This window comes from Sceloporus undulatus, chromosome 4 (assembly GCF_019175285.1).
Source record: "Sceloporus undulatus isolate JIND9_A2432 ecotype Alabama chromosome 4, SceUnd_v1.1, whole genome shotgun sequence".
NCBI lineage: Eukaryota > Metazoa > Chordata > Lepidosauria > Squamata > Phrynosomatidae > Sceloporus > Sceloporus undulatus.
Window position 1 is genome coordinate 6,999,876 of NC_056525.1, and position 16,768 is coordinate 7,016,643.

The 16,768-nt window shown below is 44.6% G+C and overlaps 1 protein-coding gene across 5 annotated transcripts in view; it reads left to right on the forward strand.

Annotated features, from left to right (window-relative positions):
• The first annotated feature begins 1,859 nt into the window (after window positions 1-1,859).
• Window positions 1,860-16,768, forward strand: part of SLC2A4RG (SLC2A4 regulator) — a 45,194-nt gene continuing 30,285 nt past the window's right edge. For 2 of the 5 annotated variants that reach the window (XR_006103524.1, XM_042463490.1), the window contains exons 1-2: window positions 1,860-2,686; window positions 14,037-14,215. Coding sequence is in view for 3 of the 5 variants with exons in the window: in XM_042463490.1 (XP_042319424.1) it covers window positions 2,417-2,686; window positions 14,037-14,215 (449 nt within the window). In the remaining 2 variants the exon portion in view is untranslated. Of the gene's footprint in view, window positions 2,687-6,144; window positions 6,490-7,214; window positions 7,264-14,036; window positions 14,216-16,768 lie in introns of those variants that run through there. The other 3 variants (XM_042463492.1, XM_042463491.1, XM_042463493.1) reach the window with 3 other exon arrangements.

Sequence of the window (16,768 nt, forward strand, 5' to 3'; positions counted from 1 at the left end):
AGTTGGCTCTCTTGCAAAAATGATTAGAAAGAGTTAAATAAAAATTGTCACAAATTGCCAGGCAGACTCCAAGTATTAAAAGGATTTTTATGTCAGCAACTTAGAAATTTACCTATAACACGAAAGGTTTTACCTTCAGGTTAGCAATAACGTTGGTCACTGCAAATTATGGGGAGTCTTTTGTATAGAACTTTATCGCACTGGGGTAAAACTAATAATAATAATAATAAAATTTTTATTTATATACCGCCCTTCCAGAGATCAGGGCGTTTTACATCACAATAAAACAACACAAATCGCAATAAAAACATCAAAAATTAATTACACATATCATATAATAAAACAGGATAAAAGCCCCGTTAGCCAGTCCTCTTGCGGAATACGGAGGAGGGGAGGCCTACTAGGACTCTAATTGGGGGAATGCGGTCTTAAATAGAAAGGTTTTTAAGTCCTTTCTAAATTGGGCCAGGGAGGTGGCCGAGCGGAGCTCAATGGGCAGCGTGTTCCAAAGGGCCAGGGCAGTGATGGAGAAAGACTTCCTCGTAGTAGAGGTAAGCCTAGCCCCTGGCACCCTAAGTAATTGTTGCCCAGATGTTCTGAGGGTGCGGGACGGATTGTACGGGGAGAGGTGGTCCATCAGGTATCCTGGGCCCAAGCCATTTAGGGCTTTATAGGTCATCACCAACACCTTATATTGTGCCCGGAAGCGAATAGGCAGCCAATGCAGATCTTGAAGCACCGGTGTTATGTGGCTGGCCCTGGAAGTACCAGTGACCAGCCTGGCTGCCATATTCTGAACCAATTGTAGCTTCTGGGTTTGGTATAAGGGTTGCCCCATGCAGAGTGTGTTGCAGAAATCCAATCTCGAGGTTACCAGAGCATGTACTACCGTTTCAAGGTCCCTCTGGGCCAGGTATGGGCGCAACTGGCGAATAAGCCGGAGCTGATAACAGGTGCTCTTGACCGTCGCATTCACCTGAGCAGTCAGGTGAAGCGACGAGTCAAGAAGCACGCCCAGACTGCGCACAGAGTCCTTCACAGGGAGCGTCACTGGCATCCCCAGCTCCGTAAGTCATTCCTTGTAGGGCATGGTTTCCAGACCTCTCACCATTTTAGTTACTCTCTTTGGACACGCTCCAAATACTAACTGACCCTGCTTAGCTTCCAAGGTCAGACAGGATCCGGTGCCTTTAGGGTATTTAGGCCATTGCATTCTGCCTTCCCAAACATTATTGTCTTTTCTAGTAAGTCCTCTCTTCTCTTGGTGTTTCCAAACAAGGACAGCCTCAGTTTTTATATATATATATATATATATATATATACATACATATATATACACACACACACACGCACGAATAGATCTACCTCTCTCTCTCTCTGCATATGGACTACAACACCCAGAAACCGTTGCCTGGGGAATTCTGGGTGCTGCAGTCCATATGCATGAATAGATCTAACCCCCCTATAGATAGATAGATAGATATAATCTGAACATGGACTACAACACCCAGCTAAGCTGTCTAAAAGTACCCATCCACCCTAGCGGAGCTCTATCTATCTATCTGTCTGTCTGTCTATCTATCTAAACTCTGCTGCTTGCATATGGAGCACAAGGCGCTGAGATCCTGGGCGCTGTAGTCCACGGATAAAGTAACTTCTGGGCCACGCCCCCTTCTGCCAGAGGGAGGGGGCGTGGCGGCGGCGGCGGCGGCGATGCGTCGCAGCCAATGGGGGCTCAGCCGGCTCCGGGCAACGTTCCATTTCGGAATGTTGATACAAGGCGCGGGCCAATGGCGGGGCAGCTCCCTCTGGGTGCGCGTTCTTTTCCTCCCTGGCTCTCTCTCTCTCTCTCTCGCGGGCGGAGGAGCCGGAGGCGGCGGCAGCAGCAGCAGCAGCAGCGCAGGCGAGGAAAGGCAGGCGAGGAGGGGGCGTGGCCGGGCCTGAGTTGGGGACCCCCACATCCCAGGACCCCTCCACGCCCAGCACCCCACTGTTTCCTCCAGTCCCCCATTTATTGCCACTCCCCCTAAACCCCCAACAACCCCACCCCTGATTCGCAGCAGCCCCCCAGATCCCCAGACCCCTCTAACTCCCACAGATCCCCCAGTTTCCACCACTCAAAGCCCCCTCCTTTCCACCCACCGCCCAAATTTCTAGCCACCCCCAAAAAAGCTCCAGCACTTCCAGCGGTGCCCTCTCGCTTCCAACCCCCCACTTTTTAGGAATCCCCCCAAATTGCCAGCAATTCCCCCCAGGTTCTAGCAACCCTCCATTTCCAACATCCCCCAAATTGCCAGCAATTTAACCCCCCACTTTTTAGGAATCCCCCCAATTTCCAACCATCCGATCCCAGCAACCCCCCCCTCCCCTCCCCGGTGCCCGCCCTTTGCAACTCCTTTCGCAAAGCCCTTCTTCCATGATGGATCCCAAGGCTGGCCTTGCCCAGGGATCTGCCTGGCCCGGGAGGGATCCAGTGGGGATCCCTGGCAGCCCCAGTCCCCCCGCCACCCCCGCCGCCGCCTCCTTCCGCCGCGGCCTCCTCCCGGGCTCCTCTTCCTCCAGCGCCGGCCCTCTGCTGCTGGAAGACCCGGGGCCCCTCCGGAGGAGAAGCCGGCGCAGGAGCTCCGAAGACCTGCTGCCCAGGAAGCCCTGCGGCAAAGGAGGGCGCCTCCAAGGCTTGCAAAAGGTAGGCTGCAGCCCAAGGAAGGAATACAGCTTGCCCTGTCCGTGCCGGGCTTCTAGTCCGAACTGGGGGCTCTAACACGCCCCAGACGGAAAGAAAGGCAAAGGCCAGAGCCACTGGCAAAGCTTGCAAAGTTGCAAAAGAAGAAGGAAAAGGGGGAGTTTTCTTTCCTTTTGGGGGGCAGTATTAAAAAGTATTTCAGAGTGAGGCTTTTAAGACGTCTTTCTTGGGGGGGTCTCTTGGGGGTGCATTTTCCCTCTTTTTAGCAAAGCCAGGAGGAAAAGTGCGGGAAAAGAGGGAGGGAAGGAAGGGGGAAAAGGAATAGACAGCAGCATATATTTCAAAATGCATTGGGTGGGTGTGTCCAGGCTTTGCAAGGAAAAGGGGGGGGGATGATGGTGGAAGAAAAGGAAGAAACACCCCCTTCTTTGCACTTCAGTGGGAGACACGTGTCTGGATGCACACGTTCGCAGGACACGTGTCAGGCCCCCATTGAAACCAATGAAGCCAGAGCCTTGACTCTGGAGGAGAGCCAACTCTGCCCTCCGGGTGGCTGGCACTTTTGCACCTAAAATGGTTGCAAACATCATCATAATTGCCATTGCTACAGAGTTGCAATCTTTTTGGAGAAGCTTTGAGTGGATCCCTTTAAAAAGTTACTTTTGGAAGAAATATTAAATTGCAATTATTATTATTATTATTATTATTGTTATTGGCTTCTTAGGAGGGGAAGGGCTCCTTCCTGGGTAAAAGATGGCGCCTTGCCTGCCTGCCTTGCAAAAAGTTTTTCCCCTTTGTGGGTGGGGAAGGAAAGCAAAGCAAAGCAGAAATGGGTTGGGACTTGGCTTTTGCATAGCCTTGCCTTCCTTCCCCACCCCTTTTCCTGGCTCCACCCCTTTCCTGCCCCCCAAATGGCCCATTCACACGTGTCTCCCGGAAAGATGCGTGTCAACACTGGAAGAGGGGGCTCTGCAACGCCAAAGCAGGCTCTAGCAGGGCAGGACCCTTTAGGAGCATCACCTTTCCAGGCTGTCAGCTTAGGTTTCATTCTTGATAGGTGCCTCCAAGCTCTTTCTGACCCGTTTCTGAGGCTGAGACAGTGTGACCCACCCACTCTGACCCTGCAGACTGCCTTCTTTTTATTAGCATTTGAGTCCCTGCATGGCAGAATGGGGCTGGACTGGATGGCCCTTGGGTCTCCTCCAACTCTAGGGATCAATGATTCCCTAAATGCAACAATTCAGTGTTTCATATTACTGTACATCATTGTTTGAATTGATCAGTTACTGAGCCTTCCTTTTGTCTCCCCTTTTCCTGGACCTTTGCTAATCTTAATGCTGCCTCCAATATCATCGTTCTTTAATATACAGTATATACAATCATAGAACCCTAGAGTTGGAAGAGACCCCAAGGGCCATCCAGTCCAGCCCCAATCTGCCATGCAGGAATTCACAATCAAAGCTACTAGTACTACAGTTGCATTTCCCCCATTGACTTAGAACTACAGAATTGGAAGAGACCCCAAGGGCCATCCAGTCCAACCCCGTTCTGCCATGCAGGAACTCACAGTCAACAGACCCCAAAAGATGGCCATCCAGCCTCTGCTTAAAGACTCTCCATCATACTCAGAGGGAGAGTGTCCCACTGTTAAACAGCTCTTATTGTCAGGAAATTCCTCCTAATGTTGAGGTGGAATCTCTTTTCCTGGAGCTTGCGTCCATTGTTCCAGGTCCTGTTCTCTGGAGCAGCAGAAAACAAGCTTGCTCCCTCCTCTGTATGACATCCTTTCAAATATTCAAACAGGGCTATCATATCACCTCTTAACCTTCTCTTCTCCAGGCTAAACATCCCCAGCTCCCTAAGGCGTTCCTCATAGGGCATGGTTCCAGACTCTTCACTATTTTAGTCGCCCTCCTTTGGACATACTCCAGTTTCTCCACATCCTTTTTGAATTGTGGTGCCCAGAACTGGACACAGGTGGGGCCTGAACAAGCAGAATAAAATGGCACTAATACTTGCCTTGATCTAGGTACTGTACTTCCATTGATGCAGCCTAGAATCACACTGGCTTTTTTAGCTGCCGCATCACACTGTTGACTCATGTTCAGCTTGTGGTCTACTAGGACTCCTAGATCCCTTATATATGTACTGCTGTTAAGCCAGGTGTCCCCCATCCTATATCTATGCATTTAATTTTTTTGCCTAAGTGCAGTACCTTACATTTCTCCCTGTTGAAATTCATTTTGTTAGTTTGGGCCCAGCTCTCTAATCTATTCAGGTCATTTTGATTTTTGATGCTGTCCTCTGGAGTATTCATCATTCCTAATAAATTCTCAAAAGTGTTTACAACTCACCACTTTACACGTAATATTCTCTGTCTACTTCGTGTATCCCAACTTGACTTCTTATATATCTCAATATTAACGTGATATTTTGGACCATTATTACTTATAATACTTATGTTTGTTACCTTCATAATTTATTTTTGCTTCTTTACTATCTTCTGCTTCATCCTTTGATTGTTCAGAAGGTTTCACTTTATAGTTACCTATTCAATGCATTTCTTTTTGCAAAACTCCATAACTGGATCCCAGTCATCCTTCAGTTTTTTAAAACTGATTTCTCATTTATTAAAATTGGGTCTGTCCACCTCCGTCATATCTAATATTTTATTTCAACAGACCCCGACTTTAGGTATCTCAGGACCCTGCAGATTGCCCATGCATGCCCCAGAAGAGAATTGAACCCAGGATCTCCAGAGTCCTTGAGGCTGCAGCTTAAGGTCACCCTGAGGATTTTCATGGGGGAATTGAACCCTGATCTCCAAAGTCCTCTGTAGGATTGCAAGTACACTGTAGAAATGATGGAGTTTGACACCACTTTAACTCCCATAACTCCATCCCACAGAGTTGAAGACCTTGTAGAACTACAGATCCCAGGCGCTGGAGTGGCCAGTGCACACATGCACCTGTATAGATGTGTGTCAATGCTGGAGGGTGGCGTTGCAATGCTAAAAGTGGGCTCTGTCTGGTCAAAATGGGTTAAGAACGTCTCCTGTCCAGACTGTCAGCTTGGATTTAATTCTTATTGCGTGCTTTCAAGTCCTTTCTGCCCTGTCATAGGGGTTTTCCGGGGCTGAGACAGTGTGACTCACCCAAGGTCACTCTGCAGATTTCCATGGCTTACAAGGGAATTGAACCCACCCTCTCCAAAGTCTCCTAGGCTGCATCCCTCCAAATATTATGACTTTTAGACCCATTAATAATAATAATAATAATAATAATAATAATAATAATAGTATGATTTATTTATAGCCCACCTTTTCTCAAGGAATCAAGATGAGTTACAACATCTTAAACACCAAACAATACAATATCAGTTACCATTAAAACAAGTTCCCCCACAGTTCCCCCCCTCCGCCAATTAAAAAATTACAATTAAAAAAACCCTACAATAAATAAGAACAAATATAATAAAGGACAAAGCAGGGAGGGGTAGTCTATGTTTGCAGGGCAAAGAGGTGACTTGCTGGGGTGTGAGTGTGACTAGGAAAGGCCTGCCGGAAGAGATCTGTCTTTATGGCTTTCTTAAAAGGCATCAAGGTGGTAATATGGCAGATCTCCTCCAGCAGGTCATTCCATAGTCTAGGAGCAGTGGGGGAATAGGCGCTCTGGATCACAGCAGATAATTTTGATTTTTTAGGATGTAATAAGTTCTTCCCAGAGGACCGGAGGGTGTGGGGTGGACTATATGGAAGAAGGCGATCCCGCAAGTGGTCTGGACCCAAGCCACGTAGGGCTTTAAAGGTAATAACCAACACCTTGTACTGTGCTCGGAAACTGATTGGCAGCCAGTGAAGGGATTTCAATACAGGTGTTATGTGGTCGCTTCTCGATGTACCTGCAACCAATCTGGCTGCCATATTTTGTACCAGTTGAAGTTTCCGAACTTGGCACGAGGGTAGCCCCATGTAGAGCGTGTTGCAGCAGTCAGGTCAAGAGGTTACCAACGCATGTACTACTGTTTCTAGGTCTCCCTGTTCCACGAAGGGGCGCAGTTGGTGTATCAGCCAAAGATGATAACCGGTGCTCCTGACTGTCGCATCCATCTGAGCCATCAGTTGAAGCGACGAGTCCAGGAACATCCCTAGGCTGCGGACAGAGTCCTTCAGGGGAAGTGTGACCCCATCCAGAACAGGCTGGCATATCTCCATTCCTGGATTAGGGGTCCCTATAGCGAGTTCCTCCGTCTTACCTGGATTCGAGTCTGTTTTTCCCCTCATCCAGTCCATTACCATATATATGTGTGCTGGGCTTGGAAAATAAGAAATAAGTGGGGCTGATATACTGCTGGAAATGGGAGATGATGCAGTGGTTTGAGTGTTGGTCTACGGCTCTGGAGACCAGGGTTCGAATTCCTGGCTCTGCCATAAGAACCCACTGGGTGACCTTGGGCAAGTCATACTCTTTCAGCCTCAGGATGGCAATGGCAAACCCTCTTTGAATAAACTTGACAAAACCCTGTGATAGGGTCACCATAAGTTGGAAAGGAGTTGAAGGCACACAACAACAAAGTGGGAGGTGAGTATTAGCATGCTCATTCTCTGAAGTGAACACAATTCACAAATATAACTACTGTATGTAACTATATATTATATGCCACTATATATACATTTATACTGACTTCTTTCTTCTTTCTGATCTGATCCTTAGTCAACAGCCCTTAGCTTTGCAAGACATTCAACAGGTGGAAATTTTTCTTGAATATCAAAACAAAGACACATTACCAGTACTTTCCAAAACCATACTTACAAGACCTAAGTATACAACCGTACATAGCTATACCTACATGCATTATACCAGTGATGGTGAACCTATGGCATGCGTGCCAGAGGTGGCACTCAGAGCCCTCTATGTGGGCACATGTGCTATCGCCCCAGCACAGAGTTTGCCAGAGTTTGTTACTAGAAAGCCAGAGCGACATGGCACTTTGCAATAAGTAAATGGGTTTTGGGTTGTGGTTTGGGCACTTAGCCTCTAAAAGGTTCACCATCACTGCATTATACCATACCATCATGTTCAGGCTTATTTTAATTATCACTTCTACATTTTCCTTTACTTCTTTCTTTTTTACCATCTCAAAGACCTTCATATATACCTCTCCATCATTCCCGCTTCTTTTCTTCATCGATATACTCTTCACTTTACCTTCCATCGTCTCCTTTCCTTTGTCTTCCCCTATACCTTCTCTAGTCTCAACAGTGGGAACCTTAGGGACTAGAAACTTGGCACGTTTGATTACTTTGTAAGACTTACTGTGTTGGATGAGAAGACTTGCTTTGCTGATTTGCACTCACATCTGGCCTCCTTTAGTGGTACAATTTCTTGGAGTTGTTGTTGTTATTATTATTATTGTTGTTATTGTTGTTCAGATACTGATTTAACCTCTGTTTTAAAATAAGTATTCAGGGTAGCAGGTTGCATGGGAGTCATATTGTCAGGAGTCCCATCAACAGCCTGAAGCTTTCCAGTTTGAACAGGAGTTTGGCAACTGGGTTCTTGCAGGGTTTTCCAATAGGTAATCTCTAGTGCAAGTAATCTCTAGTGCAAGCAATCTCTACTGAAGTGTGAGTTGTTGACATACCTTCAGATTGTTTCCGACTTACAACAACTCTAAGGTGAACCTACCATGGGGTTTTCTTGGCAAGTTTCTTCAGAGTTGGTTTGCCATTGCCATCCTCTGGCTCTCAGTGAAGAAGAGTGAGACAGGATAGGGATTGAAGGCAAAGAGGGAAAGATAGAGAAAACTGCAGCTCTTGCTAAAATATCATAGACTGGCTGTTTCCCAGAAGTCAGGAGGCTGGCATTAGGCTTCTTGCAAAATCATAAGACTGGGCTAGGAGTTCATGGTAAAAAAAAATAAGGGAGACGTAGGGTCTCATGGGGCAGGGTTCCTCTTTGCTGTATGGTACTATTTTTTTCATTTCCTCGGTCTGATCTACACTGCAAAAATAACGCAGTTTGACCCCACTTGAGCTGCCAGGGCTCCATGCTATGGAGTTTTGGGATTTTATGAGCTATTCAGGCTTTGGTTAAACAAAAAAACACTACAGATCCCAGGGTTCCATAGGATGGAACTGTAACAGAAATAATCCAGTCTGAGACTGCTTTAATTGCCCTGGCCCAGTACTAGGGAATTGTAGTTTATTGTGACACCAGAGCTCTCTGACAGAGAAGGCTCAATGTCTCACAAAACTATAGTTCCCAGAATTGAGCTGTTGTAGTTAAAGTGGCGTCAAACTGGATTATTTCTGCAGTGCGGATGCAGCTTTGGTTTCATCGGAGGAAAGTGTCACGTCGTGGGTTCTGTTCTGAATCACTGTATCCTTTTTGGGGTATTGGGTATAACGAGTGGGCAATCATTGTGGGTCCTGGTGCCAATTTTCTGTCTCGGGACCTTCCAGAAGCCATATGGACTACCCAGCTTGAGTAAGAATGGGATAAAAGAACCAGAAGAGATGGGAAATCCATTCAGAAGTTGGTCTTGTTAGAGAAGAAAAGTAATTTTAATTATTGTGGAAGAGGGATGCAACCTGTTTAAAATGTGAATTGCCACTCCCATGAGGAGGAGGATGATAACAACAACAACAAAACAACAACTACAGTGGTTCCTTGGTATCTGCTGGGGTTTGGTTCCCCTTGGATGTTCAACTCACATTAAATATAATGTCATAGGAAAATGATATCCCTTATACAAAATGGCAAAATCAAGGTTTAGTTTTTGGAATATATATATATATAAATGTTTTCAAGCCGTGGATGGTTGAATCTGTGGATATAGAGAGCCACTTGTACTACTGCTTGTTTTTGTTTGCTTCCTGGTTGTTCCTGATTTACGGTGACCATATCATGGGGTTTTCTTGGCAGGCTTCTAGTGTGATTTGCCCAAGGTCACCCAGCGGGTTTCACGGCAAAGCAGGAATCAAACCCTGCTCTCTGGAGTTGTAGTCCCAACACTCAACTACTATGTCTTGCTGGCTCTCATTGGCCCATGTGTGGCCCTAAAGGTTATAAAAATTGCTCTGTGCCCCCAGAGCTTTCTAAAGAGTTTCCTGGATCATGTGTAGCTCCCAGGGCTACTAAAATAGTTCTGGAGCCACATGTGGACCCCAAAATTGCTATCTTAGGGGGCCGTGTATGGCTTTGAGCTGCACTGCCCCCTCCCCAATGACATGCTTTATGGACCATGGGCTGCCTGGTTAACCTGTGCAAAAGAATTGTATATTTGTGTGTGTGCGTGCGCGCGCATGCATGGATATGTGAATATGTGAGAGTGTGTGTATCTATCTATATCTATCTATCTATCTGTATGTAAATACTATATAAATGTGTATGTGTTTGTGTATACAGTCAGACCTTTGTCTCCATGGATCATTTATCTATGCAAGCATTCACGACTTCCAAATATTTTTTTAAAATTATAAATCTCAAAAGGCACACCTTGATTTTGTCATTTTATGCAAGGGACACCCATTTTACTATGTATTTAATGGGACGAGCATCCATGGATTTTGTTATTCACAGGGGGCCCTGGAACCAAACCCCAACAGATATTAAGGTTCCCACTGTACGTGTGTGTATACAGTCTGTCCTCACCTTATGCAGGGAATCCATTCCGCCGCCCCTCCCTGCATAAGGCAAGTTATGCCCCCCTGCGGTGCACTGTACAGGTGCACGTCCCATTCACCATATTAGGGCTCGCCGTCCGCATGACCTCAAGTCCGCGTATGGCTAGCCTGTGTATGGTGCAGACGCACTGTGTGTGTGTGTGTGTGTGTGTGTGTGTGTATATATATATATAATATGCACACACACATATGTACCATCAGGGGCTAGCCTGAAGAAGAAGAGCCCTCCCTCCGGTCCATCTGCCTTGGTCCAGGCCTCAGAGGGAGAGAAGAATGCTGGACCTGATTCCCTCCCCCCTCACCATTCCCTTCTCCTTTTGTGTCCTGTCTTTTAGATTGTAAGCCTGTGGGCAGGGAACTGTCTGTTATCCCCTCTAATGTAAACCGCTCGGATTCCCAGTGATTGGGCGGTATATAAATAAAACCTATTATTATTATTATGTATATGCACATACCTACATGTATGTATACACACACACATATATAAGTCAGCCCTGTATCTGTGGATTCTGCATCCATGCATTCCACCTTCCATGTCTTGAAAATATTCCCCCCAAAATCCAAAAAGCAACTCTTGATTTTGCCATTTTATATAAGGGACACCATTTCACTATGCCATTGTCTTTAATGGGACTTGAGGGGGTCTTGAACCAAACCCTGTCTAGCAGATACCAAGATCCCACTGTGTACATTTTCTTCTTAGTTGCTAACTTGAGTGTCTTGGGTTGCTGTGCCTTTGGAGCCGGGCATGAGTGTGCCTCCATTCTGGTGCGAGAGCTGGTGACTGAGCCTCCATGTTGGGACACACTTATCAGCTGAGAAAGGTTTCTGCTGGCACAGGACAGCCTGGGCTTGGGTTGGAAACGGGCCAGCTCTCCAAGCTGCTTTTTTGGCTACATCTGCTCTGTTTGTCTAAGATAACTCCCGAGGCACTTGAGCTTTGGAGGGCAGAGCCCAGCCTTTCTAGTTTGGCTGCACATGGGTGGGAGAGTCCTTCCTTCCTTCCTTCTTTCCTTCCTTCTTTCTTTCCTTCCTAAACCAATGAAATGGGACATTGCAAGGAAATCTCTTATGCCAGATGGTGGGCAAAAACAGATTTTACAGCATAGAGTCACAATTTCCCAGTGTAAAAATCAGAGAATGATCTACCAACAGCCCTATTTTACAGAACCAGCCAACATTTGGGAGAAGAGAGGTCCCTCTTTTGCACTGCAACTCGCTTCATCCTCCATCAGGATGTTCACTGGCCATGCTGGCTTGTGGTAGCTGGAAGTTCTAGTCCAAAGAGGGTTTCCCTTTCCCACAGTGTGCAATTAATGCATCTCCTCCATTAGTTTGGCCTCTATAGTTGATGTCTCCTCTGCACCAAATAGGTTGGAGTGCAGTTCCTATCATCCCTGGGCAGCCTGGGCATTACTGGCAGATAAGATTGCTAGGCAGAAAACAACCTCCCCATATAGTTGATGTTTCCTCTGCACCTGGAGTGCAATACCCATCATTCCTGGCCTGCGTAGGCATTAGCTGTTCAGTGGCAGGTAGGGTTGCTAGGTAGAAAATGTCCTGACTTTATTGTTGATGTCTTCTCTGCACCTGGAGTGCAATACCCATCATCCCTGTTCAGTGCCAGGTAAGGTTGCTTGGTAGAAAACAGTCTCCCCTCCCCTGCACTAAATGGATTGGAGTGCTATACCCATCATTCCTGGCCAGATAGAATGGTAGACAAGCCAATCTGGGTCAGAAGACGTGGACAAGATTCAAACAATTGACTGTGCCCTGAAAAGTTAAGATAGAGTTGGAGAATCCTTCACCCACTAAATGATTTATTGATTCATTAAAAACACTGTAAATACCACCCTATATCCTACTCATTAGCATGAAATGAATCAAAAGCAATAAATAGCAGTGTTACATAAATAAATGCACTGATATAAAAGATGTGATTCATTTATGCCATATGTAGTTATATAAAATAATAATAAAATTGAATGTACTTGTTTATATAAAAATCATGATTAATTTGCTTCATATTTTATTTTTTAAATTTAAATTATTTATACCCCTCTGGGCAGCTTAAAATCACTTGAAAAAATGAGAGTTTTGGTCTCCTGAAATCATATTAAAGAATTGAACCACTTGAAATGGAATAGTTCAAAAGTCCAGCTTTAAAGGTTTTTCCCTAAGTCTGGCGTTATCAATAAGTCTTTCCAAAGCTTCTGGGGATATAATGGGATTATCCAAAGTCCATCCTTGTCCAAATATAGTCGGCCCTTCGTTTCCATGGATTCTGCGTCTATGGATTCGACCATCCAAGGCTTGAGAAATATTTTTAAAAAATTAAATTCCCAAAAACCAACCTTGGTTTTGCTATTTGATGGGTTGGAATAGATGACCCTTGTGGTCCCTTCCAACTCAAAGGCTCTATGATTCTATGTTCCTAGTCAATTTCTTACAATTCCAAACCTTCTTGCAACCATGTGTGAATGTTTAAATCTGCATATTTCCATTTTGTGGTGGTTGGCTTATGCACACAAAAATTGTGGAATTAAGTATTTGTTATGTAACCATGCATTAACTGTCTAGAGCCATGTATTTGTACAGAGCTGAACAAAACCATTAGCTCCTATGATGCAACTATACTGTGGAAATAATGCAGTTTGACACCACTTTTAAGTACTGCAGCTCCATCTTATATAGTCCTGGGATTTGAAGTTTTACAAGGCAGTTAGCCTTCTCTGCCAAAAAGGGCTGGTACCTCGTCAAATTATGAATCCCAGAATTCTGTAGTTCAATAATAATAATAATAATAATAATAATAGGCTGGAGCCATGACAGTTAAAGTGATGTCAAACTGCATCATTTCTACAGTGTAGATGCACCTCCATAGGCTAATGATGGCCTGAATTTTGGCCAGCATAGTCAGTAGTGAGGAATGCTGATAGTTATAGGTCACCACTTTGCTCACTCCTTCCATAATCCCTGTTCATGCTAACTGGGGATTCTGGAAGTTGAAATCCAAAAGTTCTGGGGCCCTTTCACACAGCATAAATAGAGCACTACAATTCCACTTTAACTGACGTGGCTGCACCCTATAGAAACCTGACGTTTGTAGCACTGGGAGATTATAAACCTCTCCGGTGGAAAATTTTATTTTATTTTTACTTCTACTTTTTAAATTTTATTTGACATGATTAAAAATACATTGAACGATTCTGACACTGACAATAACATAACAATACATAGTTGCAATAACCACACAGCAGAAAAGAATCAACAGCAGCCACAACTAAAAGTTCCTTGTTTCATCAGTTAGTCCTTATTTTCTATTTTATTTTAGTTTTAGTTTATTTCCATCTTTTCCTTCAACTGCAGTATTGCAATACCTCCATTTTAAATAAAACTAATTGTTTTTTCTCAGGTTTTTTTCCTAGATTAATTGTTCTTCCAAGGGGCATCCATTATATACAAAGTTGTCTCACTAGTCCAGGACAACATAATTGACATAATTTTAAATACTCCCCCTAAACTGCAAATTCCATGCTTCTGCAGAATAGAATGACAACAATGAAAGTGTGCCACAGTTGCATAGCGTGAAAGCTCTGCACTGTGGTCTGCACTTCCTTTGGATCCATGATCCATATTTAGCATCCAAACCTTGTCCCATTCCAGAGTCCCACTCACAGCAATGGTGAGTCATTTCCAGAAGATTCCGAATCGATGGAGAGACGGCCGAGGCATCCCTCTGACCCGTTGGTGCTGAAGCGGCCGGAGGAAGAGGCAGTGGCTGTGCGGCTCCTGGACCAGGTCCCTTTGCACCATTCGGCACATATCCCTGTGCCCAGGCAAAGGTAGGGCCACTGGGAACGCTTTGGGATGGGGTAGAGCAAGGGAGTATTGCATGCCCTCCAAGTGTCCCAATTTGGCCAGGACAATCCTGATTAAATCGCTGTCATCCCACCATTTCAGCTGCTTTTATTAAAATACCCCAGTTTCTCTTTGCTCCCACTTTTCATCCTCCCACTTTCCCCATTTGTCCTGTCTTATTTCAGTTCAAGATTGGCTGGCTTGAACCAACCATGGTTAAACTATGGCTTAAACCAACTGTATCAAAACATGTCTTAAACCAGCCTTGGTTAAACCATGGATTAAACCAACTGTTGCTAAACCATGTATTAAACCAACTGTGGTTAAACCATGGCTTGAACCAACTATGGTTTAACCGTGATGTTTATCACACTATGCTCTTAAAGAGGTACTATTCCAGTGTGACTCCTCTAGCTGCCTCCTGTTGCATGCTGGGATTGGCAGTTTTAAGGAGGGGTATTTAGAATTCTCAGGCAGAGAAGTTCAGCTCCTTAAAACTGCCAATCCCAGCATGCAACAGGAGGCTGCTAGAGGAGTCACACTGGAATAGTAGCTCTTGAAGAGCATAGTGTGATAAACATCCATGACTTGAACCAACTGTGGTTAAACCATGGCTTAAACCAACAGTGGTTAAAACATGTTTTAAATCAACAGTGGTTAAACCATGGATTAAACTAACTGGTTAAACCATGTCTTGAACTGACCCTAATTAAACCATGGCTTAAAATAACCATGGTTTAAAGCAAATTACTTTTTAAAAATACTCCTGATTTTTCAAAAATTGATTGTTCATATATATATTTTCTGCAAAGTGGCTTTTATTACTATTTTCCCACCTGCTTACTGGAACAGCAATGGCTGTTTGAATTTAAACATTTTACCGTTTAACGATTTATTGGCACTTTGTTCATTGTTATCCAGTGTCAATTGCTTCTTTTGAATCAGTTGCTTGAATGATTCTATGGCTTGCTATGGGGGGAGTTGCATGCCATGGGGGGACAGATAGGCCTCTGTCTCCACCTAGTTGCCAGCTCCTGCTCTAAAAGCTTGTTTGACAGCTGTAGCAACTGCGTACAAGACGACATGGATCCCCAAGAAGCAGCCCTTCTCCGTTGCAGACCTCTTTGTACCTGCTTTTTGGAAGATCTGTGAATGCCCTCCTCGAATATGTCACAGTTTTTTTGTATGTGTCAGTTGCATAGGGCCAGTGTTTAAAGAAAGAAAAAACACAACTGTCATTTTTCTGCACTTAATTTTGCTCATTGTACAGTCAGCCCTTGTATCCACAGATTGTGTATCAGCGGATTCAACCATCCATGGTTTGAAAATATTGAAAAACTTGTATGAGTTCCAAAAACAATCTTTGATGTTGCCATTTTGTCTAAGGGACACCATTTTATTATGCCTTTGTATTTCATGGAACTTGAACAACCATGGATTTTGGTATCCTTGGCTGGTCCTGGAACCGAACCCCAATGGATACTAAAGGCCCACTGTACTCCTACCATGTACAATGTGGATGTATACCTGGAGCCGGAGAATTGTACAGGTTGGATATACCTTATCTGAAATGCTTGGGACCAGGAGGTTTTCAGAATTGTGTTTTTTTGGATTTTGGAATGCACAAGTAGCGTAGTACATACCTGTGCTGTACAAATTGAGTCTCCTTTATCCAAAATGTAAAGTCGAAGGCTTTCATGGCCGGCATCCATAGTTTTTTGTGAGTTTTTCGGGCTATGTGTCCATGTTCTAAAAGAGTTTCTTTCTGACGTTTCGCAGCCTCTGTGGCTAAGCATCTTCAGAGGGTCACTGAAGCTAGCAGCCACAGATGCTGGCGAAACGTCAGAAAGAAACTCTGCTAGAACATGGCCACATAGCCCAAAAAACTCACAAAAAACTATTTATCCAAAATGCTTGAGATCAGATTTTTTTTGGATTTTGAAATAAGTTTGTTTTCGTATATGTACACAGTGAGATGTCTTAGAGATGGGACCAACTTCTAATTTCAGAATTCATATATAACTTATATAAGCCAGTGTGGTGTAGTGGTTTGAGCGCTGGACTACAACTCTGGAGACCAGGGTTCGATTCCCTACTCGGCCATGACAGCCATTGGGTAACCTTGGGCAAGTCACACACTCAGCCTGAGAGGATGGCAATCGCAAACCCCCTCTGAACAAATCTTGCCAAGAAAACCCCATGATAGAATCACCTTAGGGCCACCATAAGTTGGAAATGACTTGAGGTCACACAACAAAATGAAACTAACAGAATGAATTTCTACAGGGAGAAATGTAAGATACTGCACTTCAGCAGCAAAAAATAAAATGCACACATATAGAATGGGGGACACCTCACTTAACAAAAGTACACATGAAAGGGATCTAGGAGTCTTAGTAGACCACAGCTTGAACATGAATCACAAGTGTGATGCGGCAGCTAAAAAAGCCAGTGTGATTCTAGGCTGCATCAATAGAGGTATAGTATCTAGATCGAGGAAAGTAATAGTGCCACCTTATTCTGCTTTGGTCGGGCCT